Source organism: Polyodon spathula, chromosome 17 (assembly GCF_017654505.1).
Source record: "Polyodon spathula isolate WHYD16114869_AA chromosome 17, ASM1765450v1, whole genome shotgun sequence".
Lineage (NCBI taxonomy): Eukaryota > Metazoa > Chordata > Actinopteri > Acipenseriformes > Polyodontidae > Polyodon > Polyodon spathula.
The window spans coordinates 34725959-34745006 of NC_054550.1; the positions used below are offsets into that span (position 1 = coordinate 34725959).

The 19048-nt window shown below is 39.2% G+C and overlaps 1 protein-coding gene across 3 annotated transcripts; it reads right to left on the reverse strand.

Annotated features, from left to right (window-relative positions):
* Window positions 1–910: 910 nt before the first annotated feature.
* Window positions 911–17578, reverse strand: LOC121329649 (synapse differentiation-inducing gene protein 1-like). 3 transcript variants are annotated; one of them, XM_041275352.1, is made up of 4 exons: window positions 17425–17578; window positions 11667–12176; window positions 5627–5764; window positions 911–3515 (listed from the first exon to the last, which is right to left on the reverse strand). In XM_041275352.1, exons 2-4 carry the CDS (start codon window positions 12081–12083, stop codon window positions 3357–3359), a joined length of 714 nt encoding a protein of 237 aa, XP_041131286.1. In that variant the 5' UTR covers window positions 12084–12176; window positions 17425–17578; the 3' UTR covers window positions 911–3356. The 3 variants fall into 3 exon arrangements, with proteins under 3 accessions (XP_041131286.1, XP_041131285.1, XP_041131287.1); XM_041275351.1 differs by lacking the exon at window positions 17425–17578 and adding an exon at window positions 16929–17243; XM_041275353.1 differs by lacking the exon at window positions 17425–17578 and adding an exon at window positions 14618–14736.
* Window positions 17579–19048: the final 1470 nt, after the last annotated feature.

Below are 19048 nucleotides of genomic sequence, written 5' to 3' on the forward strand. Positions count from 1 at the left end.
GCTGTGCTACAGCAAGCAGAAATAACAACCAGAACCATGAAGATAAACACACAGGCTTAAGGATGCGTGGGAAACAAAGGTCTCAGCTTCCCTTCTTCACAAGGGCCTTTCTGTTGTCTTCTTCTGGCCAAATACATGATAAAGAGTATGGGACAAATACAAGGAACGGATAGCCTTCAGAAAATGAACATAAATATAACGTGCAGTCCTGGAACTTATCATATAATAGAATGATGGTAATGGATGACGATAGCTTACTTGCCCATTGATTGATATATCTGTCTGGTAAAACCACTATATTTGGAACATGTTAGTTTCTTGAGGCAATATATAATAACATCAGAAAATGTACTGATGAGAGGAGTCCATTTGGCCCATCTAAGCACATCCAGTTCCTAGAAGCTAATTGATCTTAAAGGAGCCAAGTGATTCTGCCTCAACAACATGACTAGGTAACCCATTCCACCACCTCACCACTCTTTGTGTGAAGAAGTGTGTCACTCCCTCTGCTCTGAGTTAGTTTCTAGCTGTGTCCAGTCCTGGTTTCTATGCTACGCTTAAAGTATTGGTTAGGGTCAACTATGTCAAGTCATTTCAAGAAGAGTCAAACCCGCTCATTCGTCTTTGTTCCAGGCTAAAAAGATTCAGTTCTTTCAGCCTAATATGGAAGATATGTATTGTATAAGTCATTAAATAGTAAGGGTGTGCACAAACCCAAGACCTTGATCCTTAACGTTGGTTATTGAGTAGAATACTGACCCCATATGTACATATCTAGCTAAGCAGTAACAGAGTTATAGCTAGGTATATAAACAGAGAAAGCCTTAATTAATGGGACATCTATCATCTCCCAAACTCAATGTTTAGCTTGTACTGTGAAATCAATGCAAAAGACAATGAAATGCTCACATTTGATTTATTTACAAATAACAACCATTTATTTTCTTTTGTGCTCTTAACTGCTGGAAAAAGAAAAGCTACAGTACACAGGCTACACATTTGAAATCACTCCCCCCCAAAAAAATATTGTCACAGTTCATTTATTTGTCCAGTGAAACAGGCAAGGCAGGCATACTCAAATAGAACAGAAGGCAATGCCCACGAAACATTGGTCTTGTTTCTGGTACATTTACAGCAATTTTAATAGAAAATAAACCATTTCAATGGGTTATTTCAAGACCAATACAGGTTATAGTATTTAGCACTGATCGCCATTCTTATAAAATATACCTGATTTAAGCATTTGCCAATGTTACCTATATTATATTCAAATGAAACTGTGCATTTGACCAGGACTGTAGAAAAAAAAAAAAACAGTGAACAGGTCCTCTGGACTCTGATCGCATACTTTGTAATTGAAAGTCAAATAATTATGAAGGCGTAACATCAATGTTTTTTTCTGACCATTTTGAGTCAGTTTTGATTAAATTAGTAATTAGAAACCAAAAACTTAGTGGAGAAACGTTCTCTGAAGAACAAGCAAGATTTAGTTTGAAATTCAGTCATCGTTATCTGCTTTATATACACTTTTCTACAGCGATAATCAGAATGTATCCACTATACAAAGTAGCAAAATAACATGGCACTTATGAATGTTATGACACACACATAACTTTTTTTTCATCATTATCTTACAAATACCTCTTAGCAACTCTTTATTTGAAATGAATTATCTGACATATTAATATGTACACATATTAAACATTACAGACCTACCCACTCATGGCATTTATAGCATTACAAACACTTATAGAATGAAAAGCATTGAGACTTTTGGAAGGGTTTGAATTGTACAATGTAGCGATCTAGCGGTATTGTAAGAGTGCTGTCAATGTTGGGGTTTATTGGGCTGCTCTTGTGGGTGCAGGCTCACTGCATGCTACACTATATCAGCGTTCATTATATCTTCTTCTCCACTGGGGCGTCAGCTTCTGCTAAGCAATTTCCATGATAAAGTCCTATACCTGACGTAGTATTAGAATCCTGGTAATGCCTCTGTCACATTATACTGGCTCTGTCATCCCTGTATTTCTACCCTATTCCCATATAGCACCAGCTTCTTTGGGCTTTTACTAGAGAAACTTCAACGAGAACAAATGAAACCAAATTCTAAACCAAAGTTAACAACTATGGCTAATGCATGATCTACAAAAGAAATTGAGAGTATATATGATACAGTACAGGACTGTGATGATTGGCTGTACAAAATTAAAGGCAATATTTCAATCTGAGGGTTCGGCAGAAGTCTATAAACCTTTTGGTCTAGTAGTTTATATTGCATTAAAACCCTTTGATTTAACTGCCCTTGTATTTGATGCTCCTTCATCCATTATACAATGTGGAATAATGATCTCTAGTTTTTTAACATTATGTTTTTACTGCTGATTTCCAGTACAGTCTCTAGTGAATTGGGTCCCTTCCTAATTGCACAGATGCATTTCGGTTCCCCTGATGTCCACATGCAGCCATTGTGAAGCACCAGGGTCTCTCTGCAGCATGCAAATTCAATTCCCCTGAAAACACTGAAACACAACTTTCCTTGGTTTACTTTCTGGCACTATTAACTCCCTAATGCTAAGAATGAATCATCAGCTTCACTGCTGACTGCATCCAGATGATGTGCTGAAAAACAGATTTCTGCTCTCCTTGCTGACGCTTGGTATGAAGCAGATTTGTTTTAGTTCCTTGGCGTACAACTTTCTCTTTTGGTAAGTGCCGCGTCTGGGGCTAGTGAATTAAGGTTGGCATCACTTTTACAGGAAAGAACATCGTCCTTCATGGAAACAGCTGTGAGCGGAATGAAAAGCTTTTCGGCACCAAAGTCCCAGCAGTTAAGCTCTGAAATACACTGAAACATTTGTAACATTTAGAATAAAATGTAAAGTGTGTTTTAATAAAACGCTTTTAAGAGGACAGTTGAGAATTCTTTCACATACTGAATGATATATAATGTTTCACTTATGACAGTACTAGCAGTGTCTACATGTATACAAAACGTAATCTTACCAAGCCTAGCAATGCAATGAATCCCACTTCAGAATGCTTGCTTTTCATGTTTTCTTTGTGCAATATTCACATCAGCTGTCCCCAAGAAAACACGTTCTGAATTTTTATTTTGACCTTTTTAAATTTGCAGTCCCGAGCCGTTAAAACAACAAGGAAGTTCCAAGACGTGAATGGGTTGGCTCTAACAAGACTTGCGACGTACTTTGTGATGTCTCCACTCGTTAAGGTGAAATTTGAACACTGCACTAATCCATACTGACAGGCAGTGGGGTAAAGGAACCGATAAGACATGCTGTAGTTTATGATGATAATACACTGTTTCAAGATGCACTCCAGCCCCAGGCCTAGTGTTATACATGTCCTGATTTAGACATGTAAGCGATGAGAGCCACGATGACCCCCACGTAAACGCCTGTTCCGATGGTGATGGAGAGCGCAGCCAAGAAAAGAGCTCTTCTTGAAGCTGAGCTTGCCAGGGGGAAGTCTCCCTTGGAAATAGCTTTACTGGTCTGCAAAAGAAAGAGGGAGACAGTTATAGCATTAAATGATTGAAGTGATATGCATGCAATAAACGTTAATATTCTATATTCAATGTACAAGGGTATCGTGTGAAGTTCCACAGAAATTCAGTTTCAATCTGTGTGAGGTTCTGCTTTGAAACTAATGAAACTAGCAAGCCACTATTGAGCTGAACAGACCATCCATCGGTGTGACTGATTTTGACATAACAGCAGCAGTATATCACATAAATGAAAACTGGCAGGCTGCGCTATACTTTTCTTATGGGATATTTGCTTTTGCAAGTCCACCTGCTGTATATAACGTGATGTGTAGCCATGGAAAAGGCTTTTGCTGCAGCAAAGATGTCTGATAAAAGTGTTCATATCTTTGCTTTCGCTCTGTGTGTGTGATCTTTTTTCACACAATAGTACTTTTTGCAACTGGGAAACGTATTTTACTTAATGGCATTAGAGTTAATGATTTATCTGTGTTTATGATTTATATTGGCTACACTTCCTAAGAAGTGAAGGGCCCACAGAATGGTGCAGCTGCTCCAAATTAAGTGAAATATCCACTTGATGAGCCCTTGCAGCTAAGTTTCTATATTTATAGAAACAACTCAACTGGGTCTTTTCATTGCAAGAAGCCTTTTTATATAAAATGAGAAGCAGGTCAAAAAGCAAAGGTGAAGAACAAAAAGAAAAGATAACCCAGAGGAAGTCATTAGTAACCATGGTGACTGACTGGGGATTAAAACAGCGTTATGCACTCCAGTTTTGAGCTTAATGGGGGAATATGATTCATGGGCTTTATTTAGCAAGCTGCGTCACATATATTTATATTGGTCAGGTACTCCTGAGCCATTGGAAGGACAGAACGATGGGTCTCAAGAGCCCCACGTCTGCAGGTGCAGAGCAGTGCAGGCAGGGCTTCGTTTGTGCTGTTCTGTCTGACAGGAGAGAATTAAACAGTTTGCAAATGATGAACCGTATGAAAGAAAAAAACAACAAAAATTGTTTTTTATTGTTGCAAAAAGAACTTTCTAAATACACATAGCATTCTTAACAACAACAACGTTCCTCAGATTAGTCGCTCCGACGCTGGTATTGTTCAAACCTAATATATACATATACACACACACACACACACACACACACACACACACACACACACTATTCTTTCAGAAATGGGAATTTTCACTGGGAGCTACATATTACATGGCAATGGTTACATTTCACAGGGAAATCCATGATAACAATGAAAACAGCACAGCTTTCCTAATGACACTTTAGGGTAGATGGCTTTTTCAGTGTCGCATGTGCCCATGCAGGTGTGTTACACAGAGCGGATCACTCCATCGCTTCAGCAGCTGCACACTTCACTCATTTGCTATACCTGTCAAAACCATGAACATGAACTACTTGTTTTTAAAAAGGTTATTTTGCTGGTCTTTTCTTTTTTAAACTGAAACTTTGGGTTTAAGGTGATTTCATTTCTCCATTGCACATTCTGGAATTATCCTAAATTCAGTAACACTTTACATTAAGTGTCTCTAATTACTGTGTATTTACATAGTACTTACTTAGTAAATACATGTGCACTTATACATAATTACAGTGTTATTATGGATAGCTACAATGTACTTAATGTGTAAATCTTAAACCTGAAGCTGAAACTACTAATGATACATTTCTTGGTGTTTTCCTGCTCAGTTTTATGTGTTGAGCTTCATAGCCGGCATGAGATTTCATTGGTCTGATTACAGGCATGTCTAACTTGACTGTCCTCAAAACAGGACGCAAAAACAAAGGATTTCAATGTTTTTCTCTCTATTGATTTAGAATGTATCAAATAACATGAATACAGCTTGTGTTTGGTACTTAAGGGGTTAATTGTTTAACTGAACCATTTAAACCACCAGCCATGTCCTGAATCAGTGAACTTCATTATAGCTGTTAAACCCACAGTACAGAATGACCCTCCAGGACTGGAGTGGCCTGTAACAGCCTCAGAGCAACCCAGACATGTTTAGTTATTATTGTCATGCTCTTAATCTCTGTGCAATGAGGAAAGGTCTGCCAGGGTACAATAAAAGTCAAGTTGAGAAGGCTGCCCTTACCCCCTGGGAGAAGTAGAAGGCTGCGATGCCAAGAGGCCAGAAGCAGCAGAGCATTGAGAAGATGGCCAGGCCTAAGTGGTCCCGTGGGGCGATCATGATGAAGTCGTCTTCGCTTTCGCTGTCACTGGAACAGTCGCTCTAAGGGGGTGAGACACAGGGCAATTATACAGCACTATTGCTGTTATTTATGGTAACGTTTTATTTGAAGTCCATATGAATTCATACAATACAATAAAGTGAAACACAAAATAGGGCTGTGCAGAATGTTCGTTACTCATACTCGTTTAAATAGGGCTGTGCAGAATGCTTGTTACTCATACTCGTTTAAATAGGGCTGTGCAGAATGCTCGTTACGCATACTCGTTTAAATAGGGCTGTGCAGAATGCTCGTTACTCATACTCATTTAAATAGGGCTGTGCAGAATGCTCGTTACTCATACTCGTTTAAATAGGGCTGTGCAGAATGCTCGTTACTCATACTCGTTTAAATAGGGCTGTGCAGAATGCTCGTTACTCATACTCGTTTAAATACGGCTGGGATGTGAACCGGTGACCTTCTGGTTACAACCCCTGGACTTTAGTCACTGGACCACACTGGTAATAACATAGATCACCAAATTGCATTGCATTGAGCAGTGTTATATTTTAATAAAGCTTGTTAATAATCCAGCCTGGATGCCAGCACCATGCTTTATATTTCTACTCAGTTCATATAAAGAATCGCTTTATTTTGAGTGGCACTTGACCTTCAGCTATTTCCAAATCTGAGTGCTGAGTGCTCTGTAGAAAGGACTGCCATGGGCTGTAATTCACACGCTTGGGATTCTGGTCATTTGGCTGTTCCAAGGGTTCAAACACATTTGCATAATAAATCAAATAAAATACAACTTTTTCCTCTAACAAAACAAAAAACAATCAAATTCTATTTTAGAATCCAAAATAAAACAGCTAGGCCTTAGTGAAGTGGAAACTGAAAACTTTGCAATCTTAAGAAGGACAAGAAATGTCTGCTGCCCATGCCGATGTTATTGCTTTAGAAACACCATGCTGGGAAAAAAAAGAAATCCTATGTCATGCTTTTATTTGAACACAGCTGTTCTGTAATAGAATGCTTTGAGTGGTATTATTTTGTTTCCTGTTGGACTTGCGCTCTCATCTAGACACGCTGCAGGGTCGCACTTGAAAATGAATGTTTTTTGATCAGAACACGACCCCACCTTGATGCTCAGCTTGATGTGTTCTCCCAGCTGCACTATCTGACACAGACAATGAACAAGCGTGGTGAGCACATGACGATGTGAAGCCACTCAATCTGCCCTTGACATGTCCCTGTCTTCACATCCAGCGTGAAGCCGTACCCCTGCTGGATGGGGGGGGTTAATATTCCATCGACGCCCGGGAGAACGCTGACACCATTGATTGATTGATTGATTTGTCTTTGCGAGGTGACAGGAAAAAACGGGGAGCCATCGCAGCATCAAATACATCTGTTTGTTTTAGCTCCAGGTAAATAATTAGGATCTTAGTGTAAATAGGATGTACCTGCAGTTTTCAAAGGCAGTCTCGGCAGAAGTATCTCAGGGGCCACAGAAACCAATTCCTGAGTATAACCAAAGAACAAAGCTACAAGAACTGTGCTGCACCAGTGTCTAGTGTGGATAAATAAATCACCTACCACAATTTGGTACTATTGGCTCAGTGAAGCCCAGGCACTAGGAAGGAGATAAATGGAAAATGATGTTCTCAGTGTGAAAGAAATGAGGCCAACAGGAAAGTCAGGCTCCAACATTCTCTCTGGCCAGACCCAGCGTTAGTAACTGCAAAAGCTGCAAAAGCTGCAAAAGCTGCAAAAGCTGCAATAGCTCACCAGCCAATTAAAAATGTATACCAAGGTGTGAAGAAGCCCATTCATGCACAGATTTTCATTGAAAGCTGCTGCAGCTCTATAGGATAGCAGACCATTATAAAAGCCATGCACAGTCAGGGCTATCAGGTGCTCTTTGCAGTCGTACCGTTGAACTGCAACAGCCTGTTTATGAGGTTCCCATTTCTATACCATTAGTATATTGGAAATCCTGGGTAATATTTATTATATATGGCTTCTGCTTTCCTATTTTAAGCAGCTCATATAAAATGTATTTTTTTAATATATTCCAGCAAGAATACATGCATCACATTATTATGTACAGAAGCGACTCTTTCCTGTACTAGAACCATGCATTATCAATAATGCTTTTGTTCTGTTTCACGATCCCTCATCTGCCACATCCATCAAAAGATCTCATTATTTCCAACTGTAAACTGCACAGGTTTCTGATCAGCTAAAAAAACAGAGGGACTTGTTATCACCCATTATTAAGAGAATAATGAGAAAGCTTGAGCCGTTTCAATGACTATTAATCGTGTCTTGCACAGTACAGCTCTCTGTAACCCCTTACTATTTTGTATTCTTCTCTTGTAAAGTTCTCCTGCTTTTTGTTGAATTATAAATAAAGACCAGCCTTGCCCCTAATTTCCATTCTATAATGCTATACTTCATTATGTTTGGCTTCTGTGTACAACACTGCACACCTGCATTGGCTAATCTTGCCCATCTGTTTTGTTTAATGAGTTGCCTTTGAATATAAGATTTCCCAGAATTCCTCTGCATTTCAAGCAATTTCTTCTGATGCTTTAAGAAAGCTAGGTCACTCTCGATCTCAACGAAGACCCTTTTAAATTGCACACAGCTCTGTGACATTAGCAAACAATAATTTTACCAGCTATTTGCATCCCTTAAAAGCCCCCGTTCTAACTGTACCCACCTCCGCGTCTGTATTGCAATAATTAAGTCTTACTGTACCCTGACTAATTCTTAATGTCAGCTGGGAATTAATTGGGAAGATCAGCTTCAAGGGTAATGAGACCATTTTCCGCTATAATTCTAACTATAATTAGCAATATGATAAATTCATCCCAGCTTCAAAGCATATATTATACCCCAAAAAGAGAAACTTCATGTATAATTGTGCTCTCTCAAACTGGATAAACAAAATACGCTGTAAGAGTTTAGTGGGGCGACTGTCTCCCTGAGCGCTCACTCTAGATTATGAACCAGGGTGCACTTATTACTGAGCTGCTATTAAAGAGCACAGAGAGATAGTTATCTAGACAGCATGATGCCTGGTACAGGGTGATGCCTTCTATCTGGATTCAGTTCTGCACGCTACTGTCAAGACACATTTACAGCTTAGCAAAGGCTCAAATTCAGACGCAGATAAAGATATAAAGTGAGGTCATGCTGTTAGGTTTATTATTCTGTATGGGTTGGCTCCAGAAAGTCTTTGAATATTACTTTGCTGTAATAAAAATCCCTCTTCCTTCTCCTGCTGAAATGACTGAGATAGCAGCAGAGCGGTCGGGAAGACAGGTATTCACAAAGCAGTGTTCTGCAATTTCATCCTCATGTAAGTGTTTAAGACGCTTGCATGCAGAGTTTGGTTTGCGCTCGGCCTCAGCCCTGGTACATTCAGGACTCTTCATTGGATAGTACTGGTGGGCAGTGAAATGACTTTGGAGAGCTATCTCCTAGTTGATTCAAATATCAGAACGGTGTGTGGTACACAGCAACAGCAAGTCCAGGGAGCGTTCTCTAGCACTTGAATCCAAGTTTATCACAGCAGGGACACTAAACAGCATGTCGGAGGCTGGGGTATAACATCTATAGACGGCTTCTTTTCCAACACAACATCTCTGTATACTACGAGCGTGGCATGCACTCTGCTCTTTTCAATGGCGTGCACAGATGAAGGTGAAAGATTTCCCCATCCTTTCATCTTGCCACTCTCTGACAGGAAAGCAAAGGTGACTTTGAATGCCAAATTAAAAAGAGAGTGTCGCTGGTTCTCTAACTCTAAAGCACTTGTTACAGGACATCATGTCACTGTGGATACCGGCATTAGTATCAAGCAGCATGTTCTATTGACATGATAACAGGTGTCAAGAGTCAGTAACTCACCTTTCCTGGTACAGCATTGGTCTGAGGCTGTCATCTCTCATGCTAACATGCATTTCCTGGGCACATATTATTGTTCAATATATCCTAGGCAGGGTATTGGCCACTTCATTCCAAGGTGGATCAGGGATGGCAATAAGACTCCTATTGCAAAGCAGTGTCACCCATTCTGAGTTCTAATACAAGCTTGATTAGTCACAGTGCATAGGTAACAAGCTCAGCTGTGTCTTATTAAACTCAGTAAAACCAGGAATGGATCACGCCTCTATGCAATGGGAGTCTTATTTCCATCTTTGTAGTTCAAACTTTACCAGGGAATGCCTATTGAGTCAAATAATAGGTCCACAGCTGATATTAGTTTTGAATAAAAACAATAAATACATCAGTTAACTGATTACACACTGTGCTTCATTACACTTTGCTATGCTTTTATTATGGGACGCTTTTCTATAGGAAATTATCTCCAAATAGGAGTACCATATGACTCCATGTACACTAGAACAGTTTGGGATAGTTCAGCCTTTTCCTTTCACAGTAGGACTACACTTACCAGAATGCACTGGGGTGTGAGTTGAAAAGCCTGAACTGTCCTCCTGTCATCATGTATATGTGAGTCATATGGTAACCCTATCTCCAAATGAAAAATATTTGTTTTGTCTGGGTTGGATCATGCTATCCGAACCTCTAGAGTGCTTTTCATCCTTTATGTGTTTAGCCGGTCTGGCTGCAGCTGTCTCTCGTGAGCAGGTTTCCGCTCTCTTCCAATTTCACTCAGGAGAGTCATCCCCTGTCACTCTGTGTGTGTGTCTGATCAGCCTCTATACAGAATAGCATTCCTCTTACAAATGTGAAGGGACAGCAACATCTGAAAACCAGCTCTATAAGACAGCTAATGCATTGCGATCAGTCCTATTTGAAATAGAAATATATCTCGGTGACATCAATTATGTATTGAAAATTGTACTTCAAATATGCCAAAAATATATGGACAGTGTATTGTTACTGTATGGTTCCAACCCTCAATTGCAGCATATCATTTTATTCAGGTAACAATAGCATTTTTTTTATTTATCCATGGATGTAAAAAACAGCTGTAAATACTGCATGGCATTCTTCTAACTGATTCCCCAGAGCACAGCAAGCTGTCTAGAATTGCACTCGGACACTGAAATGAATGCAGTGCTGTTTGACTAGCTTTGTAACAAAGTCCTGAATTTTTAATACCAGCTCAGCTTCCAGGGAATCCATATTTGACAGGTACTGTACAATAGGTTAAAGACGCTAATCAGAAACTGGGTGTCATGTCTTTTTGACCTAGGAAGAAGAAAGTGTGGTGGATACAAACACTAGAATACTTCTGAACGGTACCTGAGATTTGTTGGAAGAATTTTGCCATTGGCGGGCAAAATGTTTTTCCATGAATAAAAAAACAAACAGATCTTGTCTTTTGCTTGAACAGTCTTTATCCGATGACTGTTTAATCATTTGTTTCCAATGCTGCACACTGGTCCTTCTAAAACCCCAGCGTAGTATTGTGAACCATGATTGGTCTGCAAGTAAATAGTTTGACAGATTGCCACTGAAATCATGTAAAACTACTCTTTTATGGCAGCTAACATCTCTCCTAGTGCAAGCAAGCTTATTTATTCTATTTCTGTAATTATTTTTTTTCATTGATCTGAATGGCAGTGGTATTACATTCCTCCACTGTAAACATCAATTGAATACCCCTCTTAGTGTATAGGATGGTGTTTACTGTAGAAGAGATCTAATCTTCTAGTTTAATCCAGTCTTTAATTACAAAAAAGATGAAAATTCATCACTAAAGTACAAAACTGAGCAACAATTAACTTGAGTGCTTAAGAGACCTTCAATTTCATGACTTGTAGGTTTGTTTTGTGAAGTCAATAGAGGTTTATTTCAAAATATAATTGAAGTAAACACTTTGAAAACATGGACATAGAAATCACTGCATGGTTTACTTAAGAGAAGAAAGCATGCCAGAAGACTGCAGAAAGGGTATTGAAAGACATGCCCTAAACCTACCTCATACTCACGATACTCCTCTTCCTCCACCTCGTAAGACACCGTTTGGATTTTAACATCGTTTTCACCCAGGTCCACGAGTTTCTCCTCAGGGTTCTCTGCGCTTCCGGCAGCCTGATCCTTCTTTTCCGTGAAGGTGGTCTCGCAACATTCGCTCTTGTAATCCTTGTTTTTGCCGTTGGCGTCCTCCTTGTACAGAATGAAGTTCGGCCGGTACAAGGCCTCCACAGCGAGGTGCAAGGACGTGGCGTCCAGTAGCTGCTGTGCCTTGGCTTTGTTAGAGCCGCTCACAAAGTAGTTGAAAATGTTTTCCTGGTACTGACTGCTGGGGAAGTCTCCCTGGTAGCTGTAATCGCCCTTGACGTGGTTGCTGGTTTTGTCCAGGAGCGGGTTCTGAAGCTCACTTAGGCTCTCCATTGTGGCTTCTCAAGGGGGGTGGGGGGGTGGTGGGGGGGACAGGATATAACAAATTGATGCGACAGGGACTAATAGCTATCAAAGAGCCCGGAGCTGTGAAGATGAAGCGGGAGAAACTGGGTTATTGAGTACGGTTGAGTGCATATGTTTTACTTTCAAGCAGGCATGGTGTACCAAAGAACTGCATTACCTTTACTAATTCTGTTCAATGGCACCGATACAGTGTGTGCTTCAGGGGCTGATATTTAGTTGCAACTATATATCGTCTGTCTTTGAAGTTGAAAGTTCTAGAGGGTGACATGCACACTATGCCTGGAGGCATTTGACTGAATTCCTAACAAAGTCTTGATACTGTATAGGTAGAGGTGACAGACTGACACCCACAGATAATCAATCCAATAATCTGTGCTAAGAAGGTCATTAGCAAGTTTTATCAGAATTGAACAACCTTTTTGCCAACTGGACCTGTGAAATACAGACAGCTGACATTAGCATGCTTTTATTCAGATAATCTACACACAACGCAGCATACAGCTCCTTACAATGGAGAAGGAAAAACAGAACTGGACATAACTTTCAAAGCCAGAGCCAGCTGGCACAGTGTCAGGCATTGATCACAATAATCTGCTCACTCTGTACTTTCTAAACAAATGAAGATCACAGGTGAAGCTTGCACATTTATTTGTGTAAAAATATGCAAAATAACTCTCTCTTTTAGTCATAGCAGTGACTGGTTAATGATCACTGCCTCTACACTACTTCGATGGGAAAGAACTTCACTTCTAGAAGTCAGATGCCTCAATTGTAAGTCTTTAGATTTAACCACAAAGCTACGCTGTCTCTTTAAATAAACAAAAGGTACAACTAAACCAAATCTAAATGATGATTCACCCATTCTCTTCCATGTAGCTAATAGCATTCCCATGAATGGAACAGCAGCAGATGTTTCAAGGTGTAGTGGTGCATAGTGAAGACCAGAGAAGCATTCAGCTGTGATTTCCCTACATGTATCACCCAGCTGGAATTGTTATTCTGCAGCAATGAAGCTCAATGGTTGGCACAATGTAATGGTTTCATAATAGAATAACAAAGAACCAAAACTGGGGGGGTGGGGAGTACAATTTTAATGGAAAATATCCCTTAGTGGATTATATGAAGGCAAAATGAAGCCAAGGGGTGTTACAAGGAAGACTTTGCCAGGGGGAGCACAGTGAGGAATCACAGTTTGTATTTTTAAAGATCTCATTTTCAGCTTAATGTAGCACACAGCTAAGCAAATATAGCCTCTTCCTCAGTTCCACAGAAACACATTAGCATAAAAAATAACTAGCAGCTGAATGCAATGTAACTCAGTGACAGTGCGGTGCTGTCTCTAAGGATGTCTGATAATAAAACCACTTCTTGTACAGCAAATGAAACTTTCTCAATCCTAGTGTAAGTCTTACTGCTAGCAAATATTCTTGTAATCCTCCACGCGACGAGCAGGTCCCTGTTACAATCCCAGGCAATTAAATACGCGCTGCAGCGTCTTCTGCATGTGAGTGAAACGTACTGTGCTTGTGAATTTCTGATTAGGGGAATTAGTGCGCTTAGCACTGAATTCCACATAGAAAAAATCAGCAACATTTTACCCCTGTAAAATCTCTTTCACGTGAGCATTAAAACACACAGCGCTGGATTCTCAAAACCAGTTACGCCAAATTATCATTAGCACCCCCAATAAAGCTACCAAACCAGATATAAACAACTAAGGCTTTTTAACTCGGGAACTTAAAATTAGTCCTAAGTTGTTTCTTTTTCGTTTTAGAATCATAGCAGTGTTTTGTTTTTTGTTGTTTTGTTTTTTTTTATTATTCTTTTCACATAAAAATCACGTAAATAACAATTTGGAGCGAAGAGCTTTGAGAATCCAGCCCATTTTCTTTGAATTATCCCAGAGGCTACTGATATTGACAGTGCTTTCTCTGAAAGATCGCTGTGTTTTAGTTTTTAATCATCTCCCTTTTTCAATCTAGGAAATCCAATATTTATTCTGACCACAGTTTGGAACTATTCTTGGAGAGATTACTGTATGTGCATCCCAGCACATGGGAAAATGAACACCTTTTACCTGTCTACCTGCCAACCTACTAAAACACCATCATTTCTATTAACCCATGAAGTACCAAATTCATTTTCTTTAAAAAAAAAAAAAAAATCAGAACACAAGCTGAATGTATGTAATTTGGGGGATTACTTTTAGGCTTATCTTTTGCGGTTAACAAAATTAGAGTACGGCTATGGGGAAATGTTTTGCATCACCCTATAGAATTACTGACTTTGCATCGTGAAGTTGAATGAAACCTGCTGAATAATGTTATGTTAGTATGTTGAATAGCATAGCGTTTTGTAGTTTTCTATATAAGTAATGAAAAACTGACAAAATTTGAAGAATGTGACATTTCTAAATCTAACATGAGATATCGCTCTGCTGGAGGCCCATTTCCATAATTGAAGGGAAAGCAGTTAAATGGTAGAATGGTTCCTTTCCTTACCTTACAAACATAATGTCCAGTAACCGGTCTTCCCATCGTTTATAATTTGCATTGCTAGTATCCTTAATGAACCTGTAATGAATCTCCTCCTAGCAGCTCATGAGTTAATAACACTGACATCAGCCTGCCTCTCCACTATAAAGCTTAGAAAGACATTCATCTTCAAGTCGTGTGGGTTGTGGTTTGTGGCTCTGCTACTGTATAATAGCCAATGCATGTGGTCTATGAGCTAGCTGAAGACCATAACAACATTGGCTTTGCATGAATGCAGATGTCTTCTCTGTGCCATGTTCTAATCTATACGCAAGTACGTCAGTCACATCCAGAATTCAAACTCCCAGCTCTCACTACGATGAAGTGGATGATCATGACATAAGTCAACAGTATGTAACAAATTGTACAGAATCAGAAATAGCAATGAAATGTTTAGTTGCAATTTGATAATATATTCAGTACGCAAAATGTGTGACATACAGATGCACGGATGTTCAGAGAGGCAGACATCCCCTATACTGTATCTCTAGAATCTGATATTTTCAATATCTTAAACCAAAAAAAAATGTTAATATCATGTTTCATGATAATTGGATAAGCATTCTGCAGATAGATGCAAAATTGTTATTGTGATGTAGAGAGGGGTGTACGGCCAGACAGATTACAGTTGAAAAGGGGTTCTCCAGAGAGTCCTAGTGTATTTTAATATCTGGTATTATATTTTAAACCAGGTGGCGAGAATATCAAGAAAGCTCACATTTAATAATGATATTAATGCATAATATATGTCCTCATAATTTTCACTGTAAATTACATTTTCAATTGACCTAAGAAAAATTCTGTTAAACTGCAATCCATGAATATCATTCTGTGCGATTTAGGAAACATTCTTTTTTTTTTCAGGAGTATATGGATTTTGCTTGGTTTTCTGCCTGAAGTCAAAGGATGGGATTCCTGTCAGTTCTGTGATAAGGGTGAATTCCATTTCACACCACACTACACAACAAAAGTCCTCTTTCAAGCCTAGACATCAATTATCATTAGGACATGTGTCAGGTATTTATATCATTTATCTTTGTTGTTTTTTGTTTTTGTTTTTGTTTTTTTGCCCAGGTACCATTTTGAGGCACAGGTATTTCTTTTTTCAACTCTTCAGTTACAATAGCTTAATCCAACAGATCATGCGTCTTATAATATATCTTCATGTGAACAATAGAATCCAGCCCTGTCACTGACAGTCAGTGCATTGGTTAGCATTTTACTTTAACAGACATTGTTAAAAACCAAAGTTGAGCACTTTAAAGTTGCCACCAATGTGAAACCCATCTTTGAATATTTCCATGTGGGCAGTTACCAGCTGGGCTCTTGCTATTATCAAGCTTGCCCTCCTTGTGTCAAACCCAAATTAGTGCTTTTATAGCACTGCGATAAACAGAGGCGAACATGCAGAAAGTCGCTTTCCATAACATTCACCATTCTGTTTTTTAATTATAATTATTATTATTTGACAGGCAAATGTGAACAGACACGTCCATACTATATAATAAATTAGCAATCTGGAACCAGATCATACTGTTAGCAATTCCTATACTGCAACTGTTTCGACTAGTCATCTCTCAAATAAAGGTGACTGGACACGACAGAGAGCCCCCTGTTAAACGCGCCATGTGAACTGAACTGCTATGCAACCAATGCAAACACACCACAGAAAGGACACTCTACCCTCTGAACGACTGGTATTACAATTATGTTGAAAGCATCAAGTTATGCAATTTAAATGATCAGATTTGTTTGGCAAGTTTACAAGCTTTTACTTTTCTATCTGCTGAAACAGATTATTTTAGAATATTGTTAAATGTGTATTCCCGATCCTTTTTAATTTCAATTCGATTGCTTTCAAATTGAAGCAATTATCCCAGCATTTAAACTTTCAACCAAAATTGATTTTTGTTTTTTTTTGTTTACTATTATTATATAAATATGTATAATCTAATTAGGTGTCAAAACAGTACGAGACAGAATAGAATAAAGGAAAGTATAATATGGAACCGCTGGCAACAAGTTGTTATAGTTTGAAATAAATTCAATTGTCTTGCATTATTACCGAATACAATATGTTTAACACAATTAAACGTTTTACTCTATAAAAAGGATATTTTACAGACAGATGATAACCGTAAGAAAGAATTTCTTCAGCTGGATGGAAGTACATCTCCTCTTTATTTTGACATTTGTATAAAATGCATAGCGTCTGATAGTGTTTATGACATTAAAAACATAAAAGAGCATTCTCAGAACAAATATTTAATAGACCTACCAGAAGCCTCCGATGTATCCAGCCACTCTCAAAAGGAAATAGACATCCATTCTGTTCATTGTAGAATAGACAGAGATATCATGCCAGTGTGTGTGTGTGTGTGTGTGTGTGTGTGTGTGTGTGTGTGTGTGTGTGTGTGCGTGCGTGTTTGTGAGTGTATGTGACAGACATTGAATGAACTTCTCTCCACCTGTTTTCTCCGAGAGACCTTCTTAAATCAGCGAGATGTTTTTAATTAAGACTCTTGGACATTTTTAGTTGCGGATTCTTAATGTCTCCACGCTTCTTTAATTGAACCGAGCTGTCACGGATGGAGCCCGCTGCAACATTCCAGATGTATATCAGCGCTGAAGCTGTGAAACCTTTTTTCTACGTCATGCACTCTGTCCAATTCAGAGGACGTGTTTTGTGTTGACCCGGACCCCCCCCCCCCCCCCCCCCCCCCCCACACCCCCCCACCCCCTAGAAATGTTTACACGTAATAGTTAAACCATACCTTGGAGATTTTATGTCTTCTGGTTTTTTGGGTTTTTTTTACGACGACAACCTCCGAGGCATTGTTAAGCGCCCTGCTTCTCCAGCATAACCTGACTGTTGTCTGAAGATGTTAACAGACTCGAAGACTCACCGGATAGCTGCCTCACACAGCAGGCTGCTTCTTAGCCGCTTAGCGTAATCAGTGTATATATTTTTGCTGTACTGTCTGCACAGTAATGCCCCCCCCCCCCCCTCTAAGTATAAAACAGGATTAAGAAAAGGGAAAAAAATATTGAGGACAGAATATTTGATGTAAACCTGCTTGTGCAGATAACGGCTGTTCTTTGCCGTTTTCAGCCAATTCAGTTTTATATATACTGACCCTTCTGTTTAAACATGAATGCTTTTAACTGAGTTTCTCTAGCATATAATGAATTAATCCTATGCCCTAATGGACCCTATGACTTAATTTTTTTACTTCAGGCCAGCAATCCGTTAAACCCAACATTTTACTTATGGATGGCGTGAATGATTATATTATTTTTTTGTAAATATAACAACCCATTTCACTTGCAGGGAGCTGTCCAAATTTCCAGCGCTCTGCACATGGTGACGGGAGCTTATCGCAGGCCTCTCCATGGTAAATGTATAACACGGGCAATTTGTCCAAGGTGGAAAATCAGGCACAGGGTTTTTTTTTTTTTTTCAATGTATTCATTAGTTTCTTTATTTGGTATACGTGTTCTATCATTATGTATTTGTTTTATGAATATCTCGATATGGTAGTGCAATGTTTGTGTATCCATGCATTCATGTATGTGTTTGTTTGTGAGCTGATTTAATGTGTGTTTATTACCTGACTTGACCTATAACCCAATCTCACCCACATGTGTTCGATATCAGTGGCGGTGTCGCTGCTCCCCAATACAATGGCATTTTGTTGTCCATGTTTAATAACATGCCTGGCTGGCTGATAAACAGCAAGTCACGAAGCAGGGCTTAAAGTTCACACTTCACATGTGTCTTTACAACATAATGCACGTTGAGTGGTAAATGGGTTAATGTGTTATTTAGAGTGTTCTGTAATTCACTGGAGTGTGCAATGATGCTTGATTGGATAACAACTTGATACAGCAGTGGTGACAGTCTCAGTCCAGATCAGAGAGCTTGCTGTTTATGGTTTAACAGAGTAAAGGTGCATTGATTCCTTAATGAATCTAGCTCACACAATAATACACTCAGTTATTGATTTTAACATGCATTGTGGTGCTATGGCGTGCTGTGCAGCAACGCTTATATTTGAATAGGGATTCTTCAGCTTTCTGAACAGGTCAAGACAAGTTGATTATCCTTGACTGTATTAAATCCATGTCGTTCCTGTTGGGCCCGGGATGGGTCAAGGTGTATTTCAATACACATGCGTTTAATGCTATGTGTTTGTAATGCAAACTCTTCTGTGTTTCTGGTGGGGGTGTTCAACCTTCAGATGTGATTTTAATGATTTTTTTTTAAGACAGAATGCTGATGTCAGGTCAGAAAGTCTGGGCCTTACAGAGTCAGCATCCTGCAGAACTTGTGATCAGCAATCCATAGGAATTGGCCAGGTTTACAGGGCATGTCATACAGTCAGGGGAGTGTAAGTT